This window comes from Cupressus sempervirens, chromosome 8 (assembly GCF_028749045.1).
Source record: "Cupressus sempervirens isolate cs-2001-9-10 chromosome 8, ASM2874904v1, whole genome shotgun sequence".
Classification (NCBI taxonomy): Eukaryota; Viridiplantae; Streptophyta; class Pinopsida; order Cupressales; family Cupressaceae; genus Cupressus; species Cupressus sempervirens.
Window position 1 is genome coordinate 168,748,684 of NC_143125.1, and position 24,437 is coordinate 168,773,120.

General features: G+C 37.6%; 1 protein-coding gene across 2 annotated transcripts in view; it reads left to right on the plus strand.

Annotated features, from left to right (window-relative positions):
* Positions 1-24,437, plus strand: part of TTN1 (ARM repeat superfamily protein) — a 233,105-nt gene that overhangs the window by 19,989 nt on the left and 188,679 nt on the right. For both annotated transcript variants that reach the window (XM_089797137.1, XM_089797138.1), the window contains exons 3-4: positions 225-327; positions 977-1,153. In XM_089797137.1, the coding sequence (XP_089653263.1) occupies positions 225-327; positions 977-1,153 (280 nt within the window). The remainder of the gene's footprint in view (positions 1-224; positions 328-976; positions 1,154-24,437) is intronic.

The following is a 24,437-nucleotide window of genomic DNA, read 5'->3' on the forward strand; positions in this document are numbered from 1 at the left end:
TACGTTTTAAGCTTTTATTGAATTATAGAATTCAATAAAACTTAAACATTTTTTTCTGATTGTACAATTTAAATGGGAAGTAGTTAGTTTGCTTTTGTAAAGGTGACAAGTTTTTGGAAAAGTCATTTAATATACAATAATAAATGATGTGATAGTGGTCAAATTAATTTTTTATTTTGTGAAGAACAGGCAAGCTTAAAATTTTACTTTAATTTTTTCTTCAGTTTCACAACATGGGCGCAAGAAGCTTTGGGGGCTTCGATAGAAGATACGACTGATATCTTTTTGGTACCTGGTATTGTAGAGGCAATGGCAGCAATATTTAAGGTTTGGATTGCTCAAATTTGATTCAGTTTTCAAATTAATACATCTTCAGTTCATTTACTTTTCCATATTTTTTGTGAGGGTGGAAATTGATCATCTAAATATTTCTATGGGTCTTTGTGTCTGCTACATACCAGGTATTTGTCTGAACAGCATGACTAGCTTAAATGTGAGGGTTTAAATTTACTAGAGTCTCCCTTGTTTTCTTTTTGCTTTATCTATGAAATTTAACAAAATTAATGAGGGTATAAACTGTGTATCATGGATATCTACTCTTATTAGTTCTATTGACATGAAATTAATTGTCGTAATAACTGTGGATATATGAGTAGTGCCATTTTCTTCATCAAATAAATGAAAATTTAAGAATCTGCCATTTCATTGAGGCTGTAAATTTGTAATGAGAATTATTGATAATGTATTATGTAATGAATAAACCAAAAAACATTTCAAATGTTCGGAGTGAATATTTTTTCCATAGGTTGGATTTTTTCTTGTGTATATTAATTTACTAATATATATTGTTTAGCAAATAAGTTTTACCTACTATTGGAGATGAAATAAATGAATTTTAACAATTTATAATTTTATTTTATTTAGGGTTATGTTGATTTTGGCCGAAGACTGAATCTAGACCTATTTTGTATGCAAGGTTGGTGGTCGAGATGTTTTGCTTGATGTAGCATCAGTTATGTGGCAAGAAACCTGTAAACTAATGAAGTCAGCAGCTGCTGGTCGAAGTCCACTGCTCCGTAAATTGCTTATCAAACTAACTCAGCGTATTGGGCTCACATACTTGCCTCCACGAGTTCCTGTGTGGCGTTATGTGGTAAAATTTTACTGCACCTTTTTGGAGTCCTTCATTTTCATAGAGAAATTAATTTGTTAAATCACTAGATCCTATATCACCTACAATGCCATAATATGGTTACTTCAATGACATTATTTCCTCATTCAGGATGGTGGTGTGTATTTCAAACACAGTCTTCATATAAAACTAAATTAAATTGGTATCGAGTGTATGTATACCACAAGTTGATTTGTTGCTTAACTTTGTTATACATATCTGTGATTGTTTTTATGCAGTTTAGCAATAAATGTATGGAAAGTGAATTGGTTGAGCTGGAATGTGGTTTGAGCAACATTGTCAGCTGTATGTTTTGTATGCCTATAAATTCTTACAGAATTTGCAGTTTTAGTAATTGCATAGTTATTATTATTAAAAGGTTGGCTTATTCAGAATAGGCATTTTTTGTTGGAATTTGTGATGTCCCCGATTTAGCATGTTTTTGGAGTTTGGTTTTGTTAGCTCATCATCATGAGCCTCATGAGCTGACGTTTGGATTTGGTGGTCTTTGTCGAGAAATTACTATTTTTGGACTTACTATTTTTAGTAAGTCACTTTTGGCCAGTTGCTATTTTTGGTTGAGCAGTTCAGGCTAGGTGATCGTCTGGCATTTGGGCACTTGATTTCACAATGTTTTTTTGATGAAGTCATATTTATTTGGAAGAATTTTGGAATTTAATAAATATTTAATGCACACTAATGATTATTGTGCTTTATATTACAAAGTGTCAAGACTTTATATTATAAAGGTTGCTTATAAGTGAAAGGTGTGTGGGTGAAGCTAAATAGCTCAAATTTCATTATAAATATGGCTTTTTGGGAGAATGTGAGACATTTGGATTATTATATTGAATCTATTGTGAACACTGGCTGAGGTTTTTGAGTGGTTTCTTGAGGAATTTTGAGAATTGTCTTGAAGGTTTACTGCAAATCGTTGCTGAGGTATAAAGATTTTGTATATTCTCCTACTGTTTACACTGTGGCTTGGAGATTGGGTTGGATCATTGACTGATTTGAGAAAGGGAACGAATTACCTTCTTACATTGGTGTGATTGCAATCCGAGAATTCAAAATTGTGGCATTTGAGGCTGCTGGTTGACATCAGAAGGCAGCATTTTGACATTGCAATTGCCCTTTGGTGAGTTTTGAACCAAACTCATCTGATTTCAGAGCTGAGCAGCATACATATTAGGGCCTGCATTTTGTTGCCAGTCGTGTGGGATTCCAGTCATCACTTCGTGAGCAACTCAGACATATCGATCAGCAATAAGAACCTGCGGTTTATATTTGGCGTGAGCGATTTGTTTGAAGATATCAGCATTCAGTGTACACCAGCTGCGAGTTGCTTTCAAGGGCCCTTTGGCATTGATGTGGAGGCAAGGTAGGGTTAAATCACATCCTACAGGATTGCTTCCAGCATATTCAAATAATCTGATTCAGGGTCTGTGCCAAGAGTTTAGTCATACAATCCAATATTGCAAAGACCAGGTTCGTTTAAATTTGCTTTTTTTGGATTGTGCAAGCAAATAATTAGAATTAGTGATATTTCAATTATTTTGATGTGGATTTTAGATAAATGTTGGTCATTTCCTTTTAGAAAGTTATTTATATCCAAAACTCAAAAAAAAAAAGAAAGAAAAACATCAAATCAAAACAAATAAAAAAAGAGTTCACATAACAGTATTATAGTTAGAGATCAGTTCGGATCTTTACAGTGGTACCAAAGCAGTTTCCTGCTAGCTTGCAGGAATTGGGCTCAGTTAGTTCAAAAGTTGATTATATTGTTTGGTTCCACATTTTGAGGCATGTACAGTGAACGAAGATTTGTGCTAGGTATGCACTATACCCGTAGGGGACATAATTCTCCTCCCAGAGGAGAGCTTGTGATTCAGTTTGGTTCGGTTGGTAGTCCGAGTGGTTTTGGTGGCATTGGACTTCGGGCCACAGATGTTGAGGTTGATAGGAAGCCATGTAGACATTTAGGAATATTGCAGTCGGACAACAACAGATGACATGTGTACTACAACAGTTGTTTGACACCTTGCAACAGTTAGCTTTGCCACGAGACTAGGGTAGAGAGAGAGTTCGAGACATTAAAGTTGGTTCCCATAGGTCACAAGTGGATGTGGGGCCCAGGGTTAATAGCAGGCAGAGGATCAAGTATCGTGTTAGGATGGACGATAGGGTGGATAGGATAGGTTATATTGGTGCTCAAGATAGGCCACATAGACCCACTTTTTTGAGACCTGAGTTATATGCAGTTAGTACCACTTCTGATGCAACCCCGTTTGTTGATGATGTTCTGACTCATTTTAATGAGTGGGATGCTCTTCCTCTATCCTTTGAAGGATAATTTGAGTTTTGACACAAAAATGTAAGCATTCTAGGGGTAGGCCTGCTAGTGACAGACATCAGCGCAGGTACACTGAGATTCAGTAGGTGGTTGGTAAGATGACACTAGCTCATTTCGATGGGAGCGTAAGAGTGATTGCTAGAGCTTGGGTCCACAAGCTCGACACCTACCTCTCTTTGCGTCCTATGAATGAGGAGGACGTCATTAAATTTGCTGTTTTTTACACCTTGATGGGGATGCGCATGATTGGTGGTACCATAGCTTGGTATCTCTTCATCATGATCAGATCACATCATATCAGGAGTTTGTTGACAGGTTGATAGAGCGTTTTGACAAGGATCCTGAGGTTTATTTTAGGGAGTTGTGTAATAACCCCAATAGGTTATAACTTCTTCAAACACCAAAAATCTTTATACTTCAGTGGTTTGACATTTCGTCAAACACTTTGCAAGCAAGCTCTGATACCACTGTAATAACCCTCCTCAAATCTGCTCTCAAAAAATGCTGATGAAGGCACAAGGAATTTCATCAAACAATTCACATGCAAGGGATGTATGACTGATATAGTATTTCAGCTGGCTTTAAATGACTCTTTTTACAATTTTGCATCAATGAGAATCTTGTGCTAGAAGACTATAATGGACTACACAATGACCTAACATGAGTGTGCTACTAATTTTGACAATATTCAATGCATATATATGATCTAAGCATGAGAAATGAACACCTACAGCCAACTGGCATTTTTACAAATAGTTGGTATGCAAACTAACTCGCTAATAAATAATGATATTAAATTGCTTAAATGACACCAGCAACTATTATCTTCTTAATTGCAATGAAAAAATACAATGCTCATGAAATATGGCCAAGACTTTGGCATTTGCATGGATTACAAAATGATAATGCTGGTATAATGCACACTTACGGCTGGAACTTATAACACTCTAAAAAAACAACACTAATAAAGGAACCTCGTTGTAGATGGCTGTAATAATTTTCTTCAATGTTGCTCCTTCTGTTTTGCTTTTCCGATTTGCTTTTTCGAACTGCTTTTTCGGACTGCTTTTTCGGCCTACTTTTTCGGTTCCACTTTTTCGGACTGCTTTTTCGGCCTACTTTTTCGGTTCCGCTTTTTTGGGCTGCTTTTTTCAGACTGCTACCTTATTGAATCTCAAGACCATATCTTTCAATGGCGTCAAGATTTTCAGCTTGAAGGGATTTCGTCCTTCAAACTATTGAGACATGATCTCCAGAAAATTTTCCAATTTCTTTGATTTTCCCAAGCATACTAAAAAGAAGCTCTTCCCTTTCTTTTATAATGTTCTCACAAGAGCTCAATCCTTCGTTTTCTCAATGTGGGATAAAACATCACTCCCTTTATGTAACTTATGTCTCCAATGTGTTATAAAATAAAGGGGACTCTTTTAATTTAAATATTTCTCACAAACTATAGTGTATGCATTAATAAAGTTAAATATTTAAATTTAACTTTATAAAATAGCTTTATGAATGCATAACAAATCTTATCAATGATAAACAAGTCTTCTTGCCGATTTTAAACAATTAACATCGACATACCGCTGCCATTGGATGTCCGACCATATCCAAGATGACTTACTATAAATAGTAAGTATGCCCAAAGTTGCCTCAAAACCCCTCAAAAAGACCTGCAACTGAAACTAACTAGGCCAAATAGCCTCTAAGCCCCTTTAATGTTCTGGTTAGCCTACGGGACCGTGGGGAAATATGCTAATGACAACGTCATGCTATGAATGCTAACAAGGGGACATTACAGTCCGCCCTTCCCAAAATTGCTTGTCCCCAAGCAATGGTCGAACAACAACCCAATCAATCAACCTGGATCCCAAATGTAGTCATGAACTATACTGCTGTCAGTCAAGATAGGCTCCTGCAACAACCTCTGAAAATTAACCAAGAGGAATCCATAGTCAAATTGGCGAATACAACTCACCCAAACTCCAAAGTCAGGAACCCATGAGAAACAAGCTCTCGAAATATCAGAACCCAAGTAGAGTAGATAACCCAAACTGCCAACATAGTAAATACCATTAACGCATCCCACTAGCCTATGTGGAATGTACAATACAATTCTGCAACAATGATGAATACTCCCACATGAAACTGCACCAAACACAGAGAATCCACACACTGCACACCTACTGCAATTAACACAACTCTGCAGATCACCGGTCACTGTCTCATAACCATAACACCCATGCACTGCTGATGGTGAATAGTCATTACACCGTAGATAGCAAAAATGTGAGCCCAAACCAAACTTGTCTGCTATCAACTCCTCAACACATGGATCAAAAGCAAACCGATGAACATATCCTACAGTATAATGCCGATAAAAAGAACCAATCCCAGTCAAAGACTCATCTTGCAAACGTGATAAAACCAACTGTGACTGATCATCAGCTAAGTCAGAGGATGATATAGCCAAGAGTGCAGAATCAACAACAACATCACTAGTCTTTGTGCCCTCCAAGTCAAACATACCACAATGCTCAGCTGCAGCGCCCAACTCAGCTGAACCTGCCTCCAGTGGAAATGGACCAAATATGCCAATACTAGTGTCATGGATAGATATATCCTCATCTCCACTGCCTCTATCAACCTCGAACATGGACATCCTCAGATCACTAGACACCACGGTCAGTGACTGTACAGAATCTAGTAAAGACTGAAGTCGTTCCAACTCCATGGTCACCTCAGCTAAGTGAAACTGTGACTCCTTGAAAGCCAACTGTGTACTCTCAAGAAACTCAGAAGTCACTTCAAGTTGCTGAGTAAGCTTACTCACCTCATCTTCCTTGACCAATAATGCGTCATATGCTGTACTCCCCCACTGCATAAGATAATCTCTATCGGCTACCAACTGCATATAATTCTGTCTCAGAATTCGGATAGCCTCCCATAAAGAGTGGATCTCTGTCAAGGAAAGATAACTGCCTCCCTGCTCATTACTAGCAGGAGAACCCCATCCATAAACTGCTAACAATTGACGCGCAGCATCGAAATGCTCTTAAGCGATAGAAATGTCTCGCTTGCAAACTCTTAGCTGACTAGACACATGATTGTACTGATTGGTCAAACTCCTATACTCTACCCCTGGTACACTTTCCAAAGGAGTAACCTCAGAATGGCTATGATCTGTAATACTGCCATCCAAATTTTGCAGTCCAACTGCTGAACTTGTCTCATCAAGTGGAGTGACTAAGGCATCAACATAAACCTCTGTATCAAAGGAAACTATTGAGGAGACTAAGTCCTCAAAACTGTCCACAACATCCCCTTGGGTGTCATCTGTAATAATCAAATCCTGGGACTCTTCTATAAACTTTGTCATATCTGAGAGATCATCAACCCATTCCAACAAGAGTGGTCGATTGGATACATGAACAATGCCCAACAAAAGTGTGTAAAAACTAATTCCAGCATCAAACAAGCTGCTGACATGGATGAGAACTACACCTGGCAAGCTACTAATCAAGTCCATGATGGTGCAACAGATACTACTACCAAAGAATGATAAATATCTCCGGTCAAAATGATCCCAAGTACTAAGATAAGGATCCCAACATCTAATCCATGAACGAAAATTGACTAGCAATTCAAGTAAACTTCTCACCTGAGTAATGTGTACAATACCAACTGACTTCACGCACCTGTCTACAGTCTCTGAATCCGGAGTGTGAATGCTAGATGTACTCGTATCATCATCAATATGTGACTCGACTGTAAAAGGAAACTGAGTCCTTGCTATATGCGCTAACTCCTGAACTGAACTCACCTCAAGACAACGCTCGTCCACATGTCTCTCAGAATCCTGGAGAGCCAACTTCATTGCCTCCATGCCTTCGTTGATCTGCTGTAAGTCGTCACAAGAAGAACCTGTTGTGACTCCTTTTTGTCTCTCCTGCAGTTGAATCATCCAAATGTGATTCTCAATCAATCCATGTATCCTATCATGATGAGATAAAGCCGTGACAATATTCTTGTCCCTTGTCTTCAGCTGGTATGCCAAACCAAGTAAAGAGCTACTAGCCTCTATCTCATGTGAAGAAGCATCCAACTGTGCCTAATACTCACTTTCTGTAAAGTCCTGAATGCTCACTTTTTGATCAACTGTACTATCCTCAAACTTGATAGTATCCTCAACTGTTGTAACTTCATCCAGCCCAACTATACTGGAATCACTATCTGTGTCAATCGCACAATCCGGTGTGCCTGTGATATCACCTTCTAGCTCAACCTGCACAACGTCTGTAACCCCTTCTACCTGTGAAGATGATGTAGATAAACCATTACCTGAAGATATGCTAATGTCTCCCTGTATCGAATCAGCATGTCTGTTAAACTCCTCATACAAGTTTCTGCCTGTCATAAGGAAGGTACGATCCTTAGGCTTATCAAAATGTTCAATCAGTCTCTCCTTAAACTCCACATATGAGGTAATGTGTGCATGACCCATAGTGACCATACCATGATGCCACCACTCGTGTGCTAACCCATCCAGGTGAATTGCTGCATACTTAATAGCTTCTTCCTCAGGTATAGGGTTCATTTGAAAGTATGTGTCAAGATTTTGAACCCAAGCTCTTGCTGTAGACTTCCCCGAGCCATCATAATATGGTAACTGAAGTTTCCCTACTTTCTTCCGTAGCTCATAACTCTGGTTCCTGTCATGTCCACGTGACATATGCTTCATCCGCACATCTATATACTCCCTAAAGGTAATTGCAGCAGTAAAATTTGGACCTTCGGCTTCCCAATCTCTCCTCAACTGGTTCTGTATATCAGTGATCTGGGGCTCTAGTACGGGCTGCTCTGGGGCTCTAGGAGGAAATGTGGGAATCATGGGCCTCAAACTCACTGTCCTAGCTTGCTGGGGTGCATGACCGAAATTGTTCCCAACTTGTTCACCTCCATTACGTGTCCCATCTTGATTATTACCATTTTGATTATTTCCTCCACCCACATTAGCATTCAACCCCATTTGACGAGCCATCATCTGCATCATAAGCTCCAATCTCTGACTCTGTTCCTGTGCTCTCTGCTCTGCTAATCGCTGTCCCTGTGCCAAGGTGTCTAATATCTGTAAGAATCTTTCCTTTCTCTGATCCGGATTGAAATACATGTTGTCAAACATTTTTTTCTCTCTATCTGGCTATTCCAAATAAGACCTCCATAGGATGGCAGGACTTATAGCTCTGATACGACTGTAATAACCCCAATAGGTTATAACTTCTTCAAACACCAAAAATCTTTATACTTCAGTGGTTTGACATTTCGTCAAACACTTTGCAAGCAAGCTCTGATACCATTGTAATAACCCTCCTCAAATCTGCTCTCAAAAAATGCTGATGAAGGCTCAAGGAATTTCATCAAACAATTCACATGCAATGGATGTATGACTGATATAGTATTTTAGTTGGCTTTAAATGACTCTTTTTACAATTTTGCATCAATGAGAATCTTGTGCTAGAAGACTATAATGGACTACACAATGACCTAACATGAGTGTGCTACTAATTTTGACAATATTCAGTGCATATATATGATCTAAGCATGAGAAATGAACACCTACAACCAACTGGCATTTTTACAAATAGTTGGTATGCAAACTAACTCGCTAATAAATAATGATATTAAATTGCTTTAATGACACCAGCAACTATTATCTTCTTAATTGCAATGAAAAAATACAATGCTCATTAAATATGGCCAAGACTCTGGCATTTGCATGGATTACAAAATGATAATGTTGGTATAATGCACACTTACAACTGAAACTTATAACACCCTAAAAAAACAATACTAATAAAGGAACCTCGTTGTAGATGGCTGTAATAATTTTCTTCAATGCTGCCCCTTTTGTTTTGCTTTTCCGATTTGCTTTTTCGAACTGTTTTTTCGGACTGCTTTTTCAGCCTGTTTTTTCGGTTCCGCTTTTTCGGACTGCTTTTTCGGCCTGCTTTTTCGGTTCCGCTTTTTCGGGCTGCTTTTTCGTATCTACTTTTTTCAAACTGCTACCCTATTGAATCTCAAGACCATATCTTTCAATGGCGTCAAAATTTTCAGCTTGAAGGGATTTCGTCCTTCAAACTATTAAGACATGATCTCTAGAAAATTTCCCAATTTCTTTGATTTTCCCAAGCATACGAAAAAGAAGCTCTTCTCTTTCTTTTATAATGTTCTCACAAGAGCTCAATCCTTCATTTTCTCAATGTGGGATAAAACATCACTCCCTTTATGTAACTTATGTCTCCACTGTGTTATAAAATAAAGGGGACTCTTTTAATTTAAATATTTCCCACAAACTATAGTCTATGCATTAATAAAGTTAAATATTTAAATTTAACTTTATAAAATAGCTTTATGAATGCATAACAAATTTATCAATGATAAACAAGTCTTCTTGCCGATTTTAAACAATTAACATCAACATACCGCTGCCACTGGATGTCCGACCATATCCAAGATGACTTACTATAAATAGTAAGTATGCCCAAAGTTGCCTCAAAACCCCTCAAAAAGACCTGCAACTGAAACTAACTAGGCCAAATAGCCTCTAAGCCCCTTTAATGTTCTGGTTAGCCTACGAGACCGTGGGGAAATAGGCTAACGACAACATCATGCTATGAATGCTAACAAGGGGACATTACAAGTTGGATCAGTTGCGACAGACAGTTGGTTTGGAGGCATTTATCAGTGAGTTTTAGAGATTGTCAATGGTGGTATATGACACAATAGAGAGTAGGACGGTTATGCTTTTCATTGAGGGCCTTGTTGAGCCACTCAAGGGTTGGGTTAAGTTGTTAGACCACCCCTCACTACAGGAAGCTATGAAGAATACTCGTAACATAGAGGCTTCTACATCTAGAGGCAAGTTTGCCTCGAAGCCTGCTACATCATCCAACGATAGGACAACTCCTTAGAGAAAGTAGAACCTTGAGGGTAAGCATCTTGTTACAGATCCTCTAGATCGGGAGACGATTAATGATTTGAGGAGGAAGTTGTGTTTCTACTGCAGGGGTCCCTACAATGTTGACCATGATTGTCCTATGAAGCCTAAGGGCAAAAATAGAATGATGAAGTGGTGTTATGATGATGAGGACATGGCTGATTTTTAGAAGTAGTCTGGGAATTATGATCATGATCAACATAGGATTGATGATGATGAGGATGAGGTGGATGGTTCCAACCTTAAGGTAGCTTGCTTATCCAGCATGAAGGAAAGAGCTTTTAGGATGTGTGGGCATATAGCTGGACAGAGTGTTATCACATTATTTGATACTGGAGCTACTCATAATTTTATAGATGCTCGTTTGGTTAAGAGGAGAGGTATGTAGACGGAGAATTTTGAGGGCCTATGGATATAGGTGGCTGATGGTTACACCTTGAGGTATAACAAGATAATTCTAGATCTTCTTGTGAGACTTAATACATATGCTTTCATTGCTGATTTTTATGTGATAGATATGTTGGGGACAAATATAGTTCTTGGTATGCCTTGGTTACACACGCTTAAGGATATCTACTTGAGCACAATGAGGATGGAGATGAGGTTCATCAAGGACGGGCAGCCCCAGATTCTTAAAGCAATCCGTAATGATGAGCTTAAGTAGATTTCCCTTCGATGCATGCAGCATTTGGTACGTCACGAGGATATTATTTATTGGGTAGTTGTGTGCAGGGTTATGCCTACTTTGAATAGTGTTGAGGAGTCAAATTATCATTCAAATGTCCAGTGGTTGAGAGTTAAACACACTAAAGTGTTATATGATTTACACCTTGGTAGGCCTCCGGATTGAGGGATTGAGCATATCATAGAGATGGAGGAGGGCACTGAGCCTATTCTGATCACAACCTATTGCCATCCGAAACAACTGAAAGATGAAATTAAGAAGACCATCCGGGAGCTTCTTGACATGGGGCATATTAAGTCGAGTAAGTCCTCATTCGCTTCTTCAATTGTTTTGGTGAAGAAGGATGACACCCTTCGGATGTGCATTGATTACCGTATGTTGAATAAGAAGACTATTAAGAACTGGTATCCTATTCCATGGAATGATGAGCTCATTGATGAGTTGCATGGGGCAAAGTATTTTTCAAAGATTGATTTGGGATCCTGATATCATCAAATCCAGGTTAGAGAGCAGGATATAGTGAAAACAACGATTAGGTGTCACTATGGGCACTTTGAGTTTTTGGTCATGCCCTTTGGCCTTACCAACTCTCCTACCACTTTTCAATCTACAATGAACAGGGTGTTCTACAGCTAGCTCCGCAAATCTGTGCTAGTTTTTTTTGACGACATTATGATTTATAGCAAGACATGGGATGATCATGTTGTCCATTTGGATACAGTTTTGGGTATATTGGATCGGGCTTCCTTGTATGCCAAGGAGTCCAAGTGTGCTCTAGTTATGACAAAGTTACTTTATTTGGGGCATATTATTGGTGCTGATGGAGTTCGCATGGACCTAGATAAGATCCGTGCTATTGTAGAGTGGCCTACACTTGAGTCCTTGACATAGTTGAGAGGGTTTATAGGTCTTTGTGATTTTTACCGTAGGTTTGTGGCAGGATTTTCATGACTTGCAATTCCCCTCATAGATTTGACTCGTAAGGGTGCTTTTCAGTGGACGGCCTAGGCACAAGAGTGTTTTGAGAAGTTTAAGACTATCATTACTTCATGTCAAATGTTGGCTTTACCTGATTTTTCTAGGCCCTTTGATTTGCATTGTGACGCTTCAGGAGAGGGTATTGGTGCACTTTTGTCCTAGGATCAACATCCCATTGTTTTGAGAGCAGGAAATTGCGGGGATTGGAGAGGTTTTTTAGTATTTATGATAAGGAGATGTTGGCCATCACGTATGCTTTGGCCAAGTTTAGGTAGTATTTAGTGGGCAACAAGTTTTGCATTAAGATTGATCATAATAGCTTGAGGCATTTTCTTGGATAAAGAGATTTAAATGAGAGGCAACATAAGTGGGTCAGCAAGCTACAGTCTTACAATTTTGATATCTCCTATATCAAGGGGACTCAAAATTTTGTTGTATATGCTCTTTCGAGGAGACCTCATCTGTGCATAGTTACTGAGATTTCAGAGGATTGGAGACATTTAATTATAGCTGAATACGCTAGGGATCAATGAGCTTCAGGTATTTTGGATGGTAGCATTTAGGATGATAGATATTCGCTTTTAGGTGAATTGATTATCTACAAGGGAAGGATATATTTGATTCTAGAGTCAGATGTGCGTGGGGTTATCCTGCGAGCATTTCATGATTCTCCTATGGCTGGTCATCTAGGGTTTTTCAAGACATATAGCAAGGTTTGGGAAAGATTCACATGGAAGGGGTTAAAGGCTAATGTTCATCGCTATGTTCGAGAGTGTTTGGTTTGTTAGCATAACAAACATGAACACATGTATCCTATATGTTTATTACTGTCGCTTCCTATTCCTGAGAGGAAGTGAGAGGGGATTTCCATCGATTTTATTGTGGGCTTGCCTAGAGCTCAAGGACGGGATTGTATATATGTGGTAGTAGACAGACTCACGAAGTATGCTCATTTTTTCCCTATCACCACTACCTATTTAGCTGTGCAGTTAGCTGAGTTATTTTTCAGGGAGATATTCTAGTTGCATGGTCTACCCAAAACCATCGTGAGTGATCGTGATAGCAGATTTATGAGTCATTTCTGGCAGGAGATTTTTAGATTATGTGGGACTGAGTTGACCCCTAGCATTAGTTATCATTTGCAGACAGATGGTTACGCGGAAATAGTAAACAAATGGGTTGAGGGATATCTGTGGAACTATGTTTCTTCTCAGCAGAAGGCTTGGGTGAAGTGGATTTACTTATGTGAGTATTGTTACAATTCCACTCATCACATGACCACTCAGATGTCACCCTTCAGGGCTTTATACGGGTATGATCCACCTAGTTGCATGGATTTGTTATGTAGTGACAGCAGAGTGCTGAGTGCAGGGGAATTGTTACAGGATAGCTAGGATGTAGTAAGGTCTTTGAGAGACAACATACAAAGAGCATAGAATCAACAAAAGCAGTATGCTGATCAACGGAGAATAGCTCGGACTTTTTAGGTGGGGGACATGGTTTACTTGATGTTGCAGCTGTATCCGTAGTCGTCTATCAAAAAGAGTGGTGCTCAGAAATTTAAGTTGTGTTATTATGGTCCTTTTTGTATTGTGTGGCGACTGTGTGAGGTAGCTTATGAGTTGCATTTGCCTAATGATGGTAGGGTTCATAATGTATTTCATGTTTCATGCCTCAAAAGAGCTTTGGGTTGACATGTGGTACTGTCTCTTGTATTGCTTCCATTAGATGATGAAGGGAGATTGGAATTGATTCCGAAGGGCGATTATCAATACTAGAGAGAGGCAGTTGCGACAGAGGACCATCCGTGAGTTTTTGGTTAAGTGGTAGGACATACCAGATGAGGATGGTATCTGGGAGCCCGAGGATATTCTACAATACCCTGGATTGCGATTGCTTGGGGACAAGCAATTTTGGGAAGGGAGGACTATAATGTCCTTGATTTAGCAAGTTTTTAGAGTTTGATTTGTCAGCTCATCATCGTGACCCTCATGAGTTGACGTTTAGATTTGAGGGTCTTTGTCGAGAAATTACTATTTTTGGACTTACTATTTTTAGTAAGTCACTTTTGGCTAGTTGCTATTTTTGGGTGAGCAGTTCAAGCTGGGTGATTGTCTGACATTTGGGTACTTGATCTCACAATGTTTTTTTGATGAAGTCATATTTATTTGGAAGAATGTTGGAATTTAATAAATATTTAATGTACACTAATTATTATTGTGCTTTATATTATAAAGTGTCAAGTATTTATATTATAAAAGTTGCTTAAAAGTGAAAGGTGTGTGGGTGAAAAGCTAAATGACTCAAATTGCATTATAAAAATGGCTTTTTGGGAGAATGTGAGACATCTTGATTATTATATTGAATCTATTGTGAACACTGGCTGAGGGTTTTGAGTGGTTTCTTGAGCAATTCTGAGAATTGTCCTGAAGGTTTATTGCAAATCGTTGCTTAGGTATAACAATTCTGCATATTCTCTTACTGTTTACACTGTGGCTTGGAGATTGGGTTGGATCATTGACTGATTTGAGAAAGGGAACAGATTGCCTTCTTACACTGGTGTGATAGGAATCTGAGAATTCAAAATTGTGGCATTTGAGGCTGCTAGTTGACATCTGGAGGCAGCGTTTTGACATTGCAATTGTCCTTTGGTGAGTTTTGAACCAAACTCATCTGATTTCAGAGCTGGGCAGCATATATATTAGGGCCTGCGTTTTGTTGCCAGCCGATGTGGGATCCCAATCATCACTTATGTGAGCAACCCAGGCATATCGATCAGCAATAAGAACCTGCGGTTTATGTTTGGTGTGAGCGATTTGTTTGAAGAGATCAGCATTCAGTATAGACCAGCTGTGAGTTGCTTTCAAGGGCTCTTTGGCATTGACATGAGCAAGGGAGGGTTAAATCGCATCCTACAGGATTGCTTCAAGCATATTCAAATAATCTGATTCAGGGTCTGTGCCAAGAGTTTAGTCATACAATTCAATATTGCAAAAACCAGGTTCATTTAAATTTGCTCTTTTTGGATTGAGCAAACAAATAATTAGAATTAGTGATATTTCAATTATTTTGATGTGGATTTTAGATAAATGTTGGTCATTTCCTTTTAGTAAGTTCTTTACATCCAAAACTCAAAAAAAAATCAGAAAAACATCAAAAGAAATTAAAAAATAGTTCACATAACAGTTACAGTTAGATATCAGTTTGGATCCTTACAGAATTTTTCGCTTTTGTAAGGGTTCAGCTTAGAACATTGAAAAATAAAAAGAAACTTATGATTAAGGAAAACATTTAAAATGTATTAAAAAAAGAAAACAATTGTGAAAAGTTTCACATGTTGTCTTGGCCCCTTGCCACATCAGTATTAGAACCCTAAGCACAGCAGTCTGAAGCCCTAGATGCAGCAGTCCTAAACCTAGTTGCAGATTTATAAGCATGACAGATTAAATAATGCAAGGGGCAGAACAGGATGAAGATATTTAAGATTTGGAATGGTCAATTACAAGGGGGGCCAGTCTCACTCATAACCCTCGGGAAGTTAATAAATAAATTTGAATTAAATTCTAATAGGCTGACCCCATGCTAGTGTCTCTTAGAAGAAGCGATAGCACCCTTGATGCTGGCTGACCTGTGTATGTGGAGTGCCACCTGCGTAAATAATAAAACAAAATAAAATCTGTTTATATGCCAGGTCAATTCTGTTGGAAGGGTCACCTCCTTTAGGCGAAGGGGTGTTTGGAAGCTATAGAAACCAATAATGTGAAGGAATCAAAGGTATGGATCCCCATGATTGGAAGAAGCAGAAATAGTAGATGAAATAAACCAAAAAGTATGGAAGAAACGACATGTACATTTTAATCAATAATTACATAACTCCGTAAATAATTATTATTTTTCATTCCCGTCTGAACCTGGAAGTCAACCATTGTGTCCACTGTGCACCCAGTTGCCTTACTAAAAATAGTAAGGGTCCCTTTCTATCTACTATTGTATTAATAGTAAGTATATTAAAATGGATCTAGAACACCCTAAATAAGATTTCCTTAGAATATGACGAGGATTTGGAGACGAAAGCAATGCCACTTGCCAAATGAGATACTAGATGTCTCCAAAATAGGCCCCTCTAAATATCATTATTAGTCTATTACATAACTCCGTAAATAATTATTATTTTTCATTCTCGTCTGAACCTGGAAGTCAACCATTGTGTCCACTGTGCACCCAGTTGCCTTACTAAAAATAGTAAGGGTCCCTTTTTATCTACTATTGTATTAATAGTAAGTATATTAAAATGGATCTAGAACACCCTAAATAACATTTCCTCAGAATATGACGAGGATTTGGAGATGAAAGCAATGCCACTTGCCAAATGAGATACCAGATATCACCAAAATAGAGCCCTCTAAATATCATTATTAGCCTATGAGGACCCAGTGACAGGCTAAAGGATTTACAACTGATGCTCACAAAAAATGGGAACATTACAACTATAATATGCCCCTTTTGAGATGATATGGTTTATGATTGGATTAGTCTGTTATTTGCCCTCGTAGGCTAAGTCAGATGATTAGAGGGTCCCATTCAGCAAAAAATGTTTTTTTCTGAGGATTGCTTGCAGACGTAATAGCATTGCCTTCTTGGTATGTGTTTTCCAAATGTCAACTACCTCTTATTTATTGTGATTATATTAAGAGGAGACATGTCCCATGATGTCTATTCAATTAAATTCTTAGAGCATTATTATATATATAATATCTCATAAACATAATTTGTTATTTAATTAACAACGAACACATGAATACACACACGCGCACACACACACACACACACACACACACACACAACTTCAGTTTAGTCTCATGAGTTTATCACATCAACACTCCTTAGCTAGGGAGGATAAACACAAGACATATATTACACCATTGGTAATATTAGGAATGGTAATATCTTTGATCAAAAGATATCCACCATTTTGATATCACATTTGATATCATGAGTATTAGCCTGCACAATAGTGGCATATAATATTCACCAAATACTTTGAGTAATGGTCTGTAGAATATTAGTACATGATATTCACCATTTTGAAATCATACGAGTATTGGCTTCTAGGATATCAACATTTGATAGTCACCAAATACTTTGGGTAATGGCTTGCAAAATATCAACATATGATACTCACCATGTACTCAATAAGGTTTGATATCACATTTGACATCATGAGTATTGGCCTATAGAATATCAACATATGATATTCATAGAATACTCTTAGTAATGACCTTGAAAATGTCGAGATGCAAGATATTCACCAAGTACTGTGAGTAATGGCCTCCTGAACATCATTTTGCATAACATTCACTATGTACTCAAGATGTTTATAAGGTATGTGCTCACACATTCTCATAATGCATATCATATAAACATCCACCATGCAAAGTTTAATCTATCATGATCTGCATAGACATCGTAAGATATCCATCATAATAGAAAATTAAGTTATTGTAAGATTGCCACCTTATAATAACCTCTACAAATACAAGTGATAATCATTTGGAAGTCGTCGCTTCCTTATGATGTACACAGGGGATAGGCCCATTAAGGTCATATAGTCACATACAAAGACTTTTGAACTACTCTTAAAAATCATTCATTTGAGCTTCTCAACCTAAGTTGCCTTTGATGAAGTATAATACTCCCTTTGAATCTGATATGATGAAGAATTTCAAAGATCAACTAAAACATATCCTCTATTTGCTTTTTCAAATGAATGTCAGACTTCCTCTTATTCTGGTATCAATCTCTCTTTTCCTGCACTAACATTCTCGGAGGAAAAGATCAAGGCACATAGCTCTTATAGAAATACAATTTAAAATATAAATAAGAGAACGACTAACCCAAGGATTAACAATAATCAATTATTCGTAATGATCATAATAGTATAAATTTTTTCCTTTCCTTAGAATAACATAATTGCTGTATTTAAAATATTAATACCTCATAATCTAAGGTGACCAAAAATAAATAAACAAAAGTAATACGGAATATATCATAAATGCTTATCTGATAGATTTTTTTTTTATTGTTGGTCATAACTCCATACCTCTTTTCCACATCCTTATCCACAACCATTCACAATTCTCATTTTGGTTGACTTCCATTAATCACATTGTCCATTCTCAAAATCAAGACATTTATATCCTTTCTGTTAAGCTCCAATTATTGTTCCTTTTCTTCATGAACTTTTTTAGGAATAGTTCAATAGCAAAGCTTTATCGAAAAATCTTGTTCTGTTCACTCTACTTTGGAATTTCCCATTTTCAATTTTATTTTTCATTTCCAACCAATATAAACATTGCATTTTCCTTGTCAACCATAAAATGGATACAATTGCTTTATTGTTTATTATTAAAATGCCTCCCATTCATACCATTTACAATTTCCTCAATTATTTGCCATCGTTTACCAAATTAAATAGCAATGCAAATTTTTTGTTAGAGTGGACTTGTGAAAATGAGGCCCTGTCTCTTGCCATTCTCCGAACTTGTCGCTGCACCCTCTTAGGTTTGCGTGGACCCCCTCTGCTGCTATGTATTTCACCATAGTCTAGCACTTCCATACACAGTGGCCCGTGGGTTCCTTACACTAGCGTGGCATGGAATTGGGCCCAACGGCGTTATTGCTTATTTTCGGAACGTGTTATGGTTAGGAGTCTCGAGACGCACAGGGGTTCATTCCCATATATTGTTTCCTTCATAGACTTCCTTCTATTCCTTATTAGTCTCTTCCAAGTGTTAAATTTTCACTTCTCATCCTCTATTCGTGACTGCAAACAACCAATATATTAGACCTTTTGACATAAATCCTTATTGTGGGTTGTTGCAATCTATCGTCAGTTTTGCACAAGTAGCGCGAATGGCTACAATCTCTCAAAATGCTTACAACAATCATTGTGTACATATTACATATTTCAAAATCCTTTATCCTCGATGAATATAGTTGTCTAAAACACAACGCCATAAGTTCAGTATGTATATTTATCACTCTTAATAAATGAGTTGCCCCCTTGATTTGATGCCTCGATGATGTCTAGACTCTCATGTAAAATATAATCCATGATATTAGGTTATTCCTCTGAAGCAAACATACCGTAGTATATAAGGTGTAAATCAATTTCTTAAATCTTCAGTAGTGGAAAATTTACTTCTGCTGATACGGGAGTAATAATGTTTGGGAAATGTTCATAGCGTATGAGAAATGTTGACAGAATGCATCGTGAGCTCCACGATAACAGATGAGGAACAATGTCATTCTCTGCCGGAAATGGAGGGTTCAAATTACAAAAGCACAGGCAAATCTCAAGCAAGCTCGATTGGGATTCGTGAAAATAATCCAACATACTCTATGGAATGTAAGAATCAAGTACACATTATGCTTCGTCTTTCCCAGTTTGATCTGAGTTGGCAGTGCCTTGGTGAATGACATGATTGCTTCGAGTTTATGTTTGACTCCCATTGTGAGTTGAGGTTTGTCTTCTCAAGATGCTGACTTTTATTCTTTTCTTACTCTGCTTTCACACTTGCACCTTGCTCTGATACCATGTTATTTTTCTGAGGATAGCTTGTAGATGTAATAGCACTACCTTCTTGGTATGTGTTTTCCAAATGGCAGCGACCTCTTATTATTGAGATTATATTAAGAGACTTCTATCCAACTGAAGCGAGCAAACAACAAAAGAATTGGAGGCCAATTCCCATTGCAGAGGACAAAAGTGTTCAGGATTGCTCCTCCTTTTGGAACAGTTTGTGTGCAGTTACTATTTATAGTGAGTGGCTGTTCAGGAAAGTTTGGATTCTATTTATAGTAGGGCATGTGAATGAACTATGTTGCAATATTGAGCCTTGGCACCTTTGGGTTGAGGAAATATTTTATGACTTACTATTTATAGTAAGTCTTATTCGTAGAGTTGTCATTTTTGGTAGAGCGCCTGGTCACTTGGCATATGTAGTCGACATCATGATCTGTAGTTGACTGAGAGTTAAATTTAATGGCTCAAGAGCATGCTGTTTAATTATTGATAGTGTACTTTACTAATAATTTATTACAAAGTTTATTATAAAGTTTATTATAAAGTGTATTAAGTGAATGGGGAAGATGAGATATTACTAGAGCTTTAATTGATTAAATAAAGTTGATGTGAAATGGAGGATTATTAATAATGTTAGTTATGCAATAAGAACAAAAATAAAATTTGTAAGTCATTGAAGTTACTTGTGTGGGAAGATTCATGGTGAAATACTAGGAAAAACCAACGAGAGAAATTAAACCTATTATGCATATGATCTTTTTGATTTGTTTCTTGGATGTTCTGGGAATTTTGTATGAGACGAGTTTCTGCACATCATTAGCATTGAAGGTCAACAATTCTATAGTGTTTTCGGTATTTGAAATGGTGAAGGACCCATTGCATTTTACATACTAGTGATGGATTCATTGAGGAGTCATATATGTGCCAAATTGGAGTATATTTAGAGTGTTTAGGGAACTCAATAAAGACGATTGCAATTTTCAGCTTGACATATATTTCGAGGTGGAGAAATCATTTCTGAGTTGCTTTTTGGAGCTATTTAGTGCCACTTTTTCATTATCAGACAAATCAGAAAATGGGTATGACGGTAATACATATGTAATCACTCTTTATGAATTGGGTTGTCTTTTGTTTATTGAGAAAGTGGGAAATAAAATCCACATTTTTTAGACTCATTACATGGTGAAAAGTCGGAACTTTTTTTATGTGTTTGTTGTTATAGTTTACAATGTCATGTAAGATTTGTATTAATATATGTGAAGGAGAACTTGGGGTTTTTACAATGGCATTAGAGCGGTTTCTTTCCATTCTGTTGGGTTAATCAGAAAAATTCAGTCGTATGTTAGGGACTTCATGTTGCATGCCACAAATACCACCGACCCATACATCCCCGTTTTAGTGGTTAATCCAGGGATACTTCCAAGAAGATCATAGACAGGCGACAACACTACGAGTTTGTCTTGTCTCGTGCTTTCATGGACAGGTCTCTCTCAAGCTTTCCTCTGCGTGTATTGGTCAACTGAAACTTCCCACACAGGCAACAAGTCCTCTGTCAGTTGATCCTGACAGATTTCTTACCTATTATCTTTCATGTCATTATCAGTTACCAACACTCCTTGAGTGAACATGGCCAATTATTCCGCCATCCCACCTGTTTTCCTTCCTTTAGTTCTCTAGGTTCAATCAGGCAACAATGCCAAAATGTTTACTCCCTTCGGGGTGTATGTTTATTACTCAGACTTATGAAAATATAAGCAAAATATAAATAACATATCAATTCTGATAGAACACATGCAATAGTGAATATGCAAAGATATCTTTTCGTTCTATCTAATGTTTTTACAATTTGAGGTTATTCTTGGTGTTAATTCTGTAACTTAACAATCATGCTGGTCTGACAGTACAGATTGTACACATCTGAGTATTAATTCTATGCCCTTCTAATGACAGGCTATATAAATGATTGCCTTGTCTTAGTAAAGAAATCGACGTCTCCTTTGGATTAAATCAATAAGTCTAAACTTGTCGAATCAGTTGGGATAAACACTAACTAATGATCTTATTCCTTGAGCGCTGATTCTAGGAAACTAATCAGAGCCGACCTAGATAGGGACATGTCTCTTATAGAGACATGCCCTTTGGTTGCATATTTATATAGGGTGAGAACGTAGTTAAAGGACACACAAAAATAGAACACGTCTGCTCCTTTAAGCAATCCTGCCTAATTCGAATACTTGCTGAGACAAAAACATTTCAGAATATTAAATTGATATTGACATATCTTCATCAAGCCTGGAATAGAAGGAAGATCATCTTCAGCAAGCAATATAGAAGTTATTATCTCAGTCTTATCACATAAATTTGCATAAACTTTTCACTTGGTACCAACTTACAATATATATAGTATCCAATAGTTGGTTAAGATTGCCAATTGTTTCTTCCTGACAACTGCCTCACATTGCCTCATAGATAACAAAACATAACTTAATCAGATTGATGAATCTACTGCCAGCAAATATATACATGGTAGAAAGCATAAAAGAGCAACAAATCGTAAAACTGCTTAGTTGTGTGTCTTGGATTGGGGAAATCAGTACCTCCCTATCATCATTAAGAATTTGATGAATAAAATCTGCACTATCTAAATCCATATTTCCCTAGTTTTCGAGATGCTAGCGAGTTGCTTCCGTCGCCATCCATTTGGTTAAGCAATAAACAACTCAGTTCATTTCCTTAGGAACATGAACAAAGGACATAACTTCAAACTTAGTGTCTAAACTGATTATGATGCACGAGCATCTAGTGGTGTAAGGGCAGTATTGTATCAACCAAAAATATGTTTAGTGATAGTTTCTGTTTGAATTTTCGGATTTCCATTTGGGAAAAATAGAGATTCCAACTCTCAAATTTCTAGTGCTACTTTTATGGGTTAGTGTTTTGGCACACTTGAGAATATGTGCAAATGCAGAAAATGGGTTATTTTGTTATAGAGCCATAATTATGAAGAATTAGAAGGTGAAAGTTGGAGGGAAGGCTGTAATTCAAATCTCAAGTGCTCTAGAAAAAGAATTAGGTCAAAGGTCTCCTAGAAATGCTGTAGAGTCAGATTTGAGGCACTAAATGGCCTAATACAACCCCGAAAAATGGGAGGTTTCCCTTAAAGCTATAGGGTGCTTAAAGAGCTTTTTGGAAATATAAATAGTTCATCAATGACAGTCCCGAATCAAAAGTTATGTCTCCTGGAAGTTGGACTACTTTTTCGAGAACCTTCTAATTTTGCACCGACTTCTAATTTGAATTCTAGAACTTCTGTTTTTATGCCGACTACCAAATGTCATAATGCAAATTGTATTCCTAACCCTAAACCTAAGAGAGGCAACTTAAGGCCCATTGTTGAGGTGTAAAGGCAGTTTTTTGGTGGAGTTTAGTAGAAGGTACCATAAGAAAGGTTTTTCTCCATAATTTGATAATATTGTAACCCACAGTGCATGTAGTCAGGTGTGTTTTTTCTATAATGCATGTAATAGCTAAATATTTTCAAATAATATAAGTTCTCTTTCATATTGTGTTAATTTTGTCTCAAGTTGTGCCTTCATCAAGTGGTATTAAAGCAGGAGTTCCTGAGTGTGTAGATAGATCATTGACTGTGACGTAGTTTGCACCAAGATTGTGGTTGTGGGTTGTGAGAGATTGATAAATGCCTCCACAAAAGGAACATGGTAGAAGGGCCAGCTGAAAGAGTGCCTGAGGCTAGAGCCCTCCAGAGTCAAGTGCGGGCATTGCAACAAGATATTTGTAGAGGGATGAATCTCGCAGTAAGAGATGAAAGTGAGGACGAATTCGAATATGAAAGAAATGTTGAGCAGGAGGGAGAAGGCAAGTTTTGAACCAAGAGGGGGAAAGACTTTTTAGGGCCTTTTCCAAGATTGGGAAAAGACCTAAGATTGAGGTCCCCACATTTTTGGGAAATCCTAACCCAGAGGAGTTGATCGACTAGATCACTGAATTACAGTACTTTGAGAATGAAGATACTGAGGATCTTGAAAGGGTCAAGTTTGCGAAGGCCAGGCTGAAGGGTCATGCAAAAATTTGGTGGCAAGAGATTTAATTGGAGTGGAAAAGATTAGGAAAGGAGAAAATCACAAGGTGGGATCGCATAGTGGACAAACTAAAGAAGTAGTTCATTTCTGTTGACTATGAGCTTGATTTGTTCAAGAAGATGCAAGTGTTAAAGCAAGCGAATTTTTTTTTTCAGGGATGTATTGAGGAGTTCTATGAGTCCTTATCAGGACATGGTATGCAAAAGCTAACAAGGAGAAGGTATGAGTTATGACTGAGTATTTAGGAGGAGCTATCTCTAGTTAGAATGATCAACATTGAAGAGGCATACTTGTTTTCCTTGAGGGTTGAGGAGAAGCGAAATAAGAGGTTTGATGGCGAAGGAGGAAGGGGCGGTGGTAGGTCTTTTGGAGGCCGAAATGAGCATTGGAAGAAAAATAAAGATGTGGGTACCAGTCAAAATCAGAGGAATGAGGGTTTCAACTACTCCTGATAACAAAATTATGGAGACCAACGAGGAAGAGGAAGAGGAAGAGGAGGCTTCTGGGGAACATGTTTTCACTGTGGAGAAGAAGGCCGTGGAGCTTATGAATGCCCTCAATACCAAGGAAG